The sequence below is a fragment of the Silene latifolia genome, chromosome 4 (genome assembly GCF_048544455.1).
Source record: "Silene latifolia isolate original U9 population chromosome 4, ASM4854445v1, whole genome shotgun sequence".
NCBI classification, from domain to species: Eukaryota; Viridiplantae; Streptophyta; class Magnoliopsida; order Caryophyllales; family Caryophyllaceae; genus Silene; species Silene latifolia.
The window spans coordinates 55,867,291-55,870,023 of record NC_133529.1 but is presented as its reverse complement, the minus strand read 5'-3'; the positions used below and the strand labels follow the sequence as shown (position 1 = coordinate 55,870,023).

At 38.7% G+C, this 2,733-nt stretch overlaps 1 protein-coding gene across 1 annotated transcript; it reads left to right on the top strand.

Annotated features, from left to right (window-relative positions):
* The first annotated feature begins 1,339 nt into the window (after window positions 1–1,339).
* On the top strand, window positions 1,340–2,110 carry LOC141651527 (uncharacterized). The gene has a single exon (XM_074459235.1). The coding sequence runs from the start codon at window positions 1,340–1,342 to the stop codon at window positions 2,108–2,110; it is 771 nt and encodes a 256-aa protein (XP_074315336.1).
* Window positions 2,111–2,733: the final 623 nt, after the last annotated feature.

Sequence of the window (2,733 nt, the reverse complement as noted above, 5' to 3'; positions counted from 1 at the left end):
ATGGTGAAAAAGTCCACACTGATGATTGGGATAAACTGTGTGAGATTCCTTCTGATGCTGAAATTAAGAATATGATTTTTTCTATTCCTGAGGAGAAAAGCCCTGGGCCTGATGGGTATTCTAGCTGTTTCTTTAAGTCTAGCTGGGATACTATCAAAGGGGACATTTGCACTGTTATTAAAGATTTTTCCAATCTGGCAAGTTGTTGAAGCAGCTGAACTGCACAAATCTGGTCTTGATTCCAAAAGTTGAGAATCCATCCTCAGTTAAGGAGTTTAGACCGATTGCTTGTTGTAATACTATTTACAAGGTGATTTCAAAGCTGCTTTGTCAAAGGCTTGCTGAGGTGTTGCCTTACCTAATTACTCCTACACAATCTGCCTTCATTAAAGGGAGGAGCATCATGGGAAATATTTTAATCAGTCAAGATCTAGTGAGGCTATACACTAGGAAGAATTGTTCACCTAGATGCATGATGAAAGTGGACTTGAGGAAAGCTTATGATTCTATAGAATGGGAATTTGTTTTGAGGATGATGGTTAGTCTTAAGTTTCCTCAGAGATTCATTAGGTGGGTGATGCAATGTGTGACTACTACGTCCTATTCTATTGTGCTTAATGGTCAACCTCATGTTTTCTTTATTGGGAAAAGAGGACTTCGACAAGGAGATCCTTTGTCACCTCTTCTCTTCACTATTTGCATGGAGTACCTGAGTAGGTTGCTGATTATTGCTAGTGACTTTCCTGGTTTTAAGTTCCATCCTCTCTGTAGGGGTATCAGACTCAATCATTTGATGTTTGCTGATGACCTGCTTCTTTTTTGTAGAGGAGACTTAAGGTCAGTAATCACTATTATGGAAGTCTTTAAATGCTTCACTGAAGCTTCTGGTTTACATATTAGTAATGACAAGTCTGACATCATTTTGAATGGGCTTGATCATCACACTGAAGCTGCTATTCTTGAGTCTACTGATTTCAAGAAAGGGACTCTCCCTTTTAAGTATCTTGGTGTGAAGATTTCTCATAAACGTTTATCAAAAGGAGATTGCAATATTTTAGTGGATAGAATGCTTAAGAGGATCAGGGGTTGGAATAAGAAGAAAATTTCTTACTCAGGAAGGCTTGTTTTGGTTAAATCAGTGTTGGCAACAATTCATAATTATTGGTCCCAAATTTTTGTCTTACCTGTTGGACTGATGGACAGAATTCAAGCTCTGTGTAGGAATTTTTTGTGGGAAGGTGAATAAAATTATAGTAAGGCTCCTTTGGTGGCATGGAGTGTGCTATGTAAAGGAAAGGAACATGGATGTTTGGGTCTGCAGGACTTAAAAATATGGAACATGGCAGCAGTTGGGAAATTGGTTTGGTGGATTGCCAAAAAGAAGGATCATCTGTGGATCCAATGGGTTGATAAGATTTATCTAAAAAAAAGGCTATGGATGGATTATAAACCAACTGCAGCTAGTTCCTGGGCATGGCGTAAAATTTGTGAGGTTAAGGAGAAACTCAAGCCAGCTTTTACTAGTGGTAAGTGGATGAGTGATGATGATGAATACTCCATATCTGATGGTTACTCTTGGCTGGAACATACTTATCCTGTGGTACAATGGCATAAGAGTGTCTGGAACAGATTTAATCTGAGTAAGCATAATTTCAATCAATGGCTTATTCAGCAGGGTAGACTGCTCACCCTAGATAGACTTGTGCAATTTGGGATTACTCAGCATACAGTTTGTTTTCTCTGTGATGAAAAGCCTGAAACTCACCAGCATATTTTCCATGAGTGCATTTATACTGAACAATGTTATATGCAGCTGTATCTTTGGCTTGACCTTCCTGGGAGGTTTCAAGGCATTACTGATCCTGTTCAGATGCTCAGGCAGAGGGGCTGCTCTGGTTTAGTGCGTTTGGTGCTTAGTTCTCTGGTGGTGGCTTTGCAGTATAACATTTGGGCTGCAAGAAACAAGTGCAGAGTAGAGGGTTATGTCATTCTCCCTAGTGTGCAGATTAAAAATATTCAGAAGGAAAGCAAGCTACGTTTAATGGCTCTTGATAAAGGGATTCTGAAGCAGGCTGATGTTAATTGGTGCAGGTTACGGGGTCTGATGTAGTTTAATGTAGTTTTTTATAATCTGATGTATCTGGCTAGTTAATATCTAGAGGTGATATCTAGATAAAATGGAATGGTTGTAATGGTGAACTTTATTTCCCTTTTGGGATTGAGCTATAATATTACTTACATTTCCACCAAAAAAAAAAACAAAACATAGGTTTATAAACATACAGTGCCCAAATAAGCTCGTTTTAAATCAGCCATAAGACATTCTGTACAACTACACGTAGAAATTCTTAAACACAGTTTTTTTATAAAGCTCTAAACATTTTCACTCAAAACGTATGTTTATAAACCATTTTTAGATAAGCCATAAGACGTTTCATCCGCATTCTCCTACTACTACATGTTGTCCTCTTCTTACGCCTTTGTGCTACTCTTCCCCTCATTTCTCTCCCTCTCCCCCTTGTTTTCCTCTTTCCATCTTTTTTGTCTCTTTAACGTTACTGCTTCCTTTCGCTTCTCATCCTCCTTGTCCCATTTCCTATTCTTCCCCCCTTTTATTTCCTTGTCTCTGTAACACCCTCACTTACCAAGGAGCATTAACAAGACTTTCCCCAATAAGTAAGGGCGTTATCATCTCGGTTGCTCGAGGTAATGTATATCAAATAGACCATAATA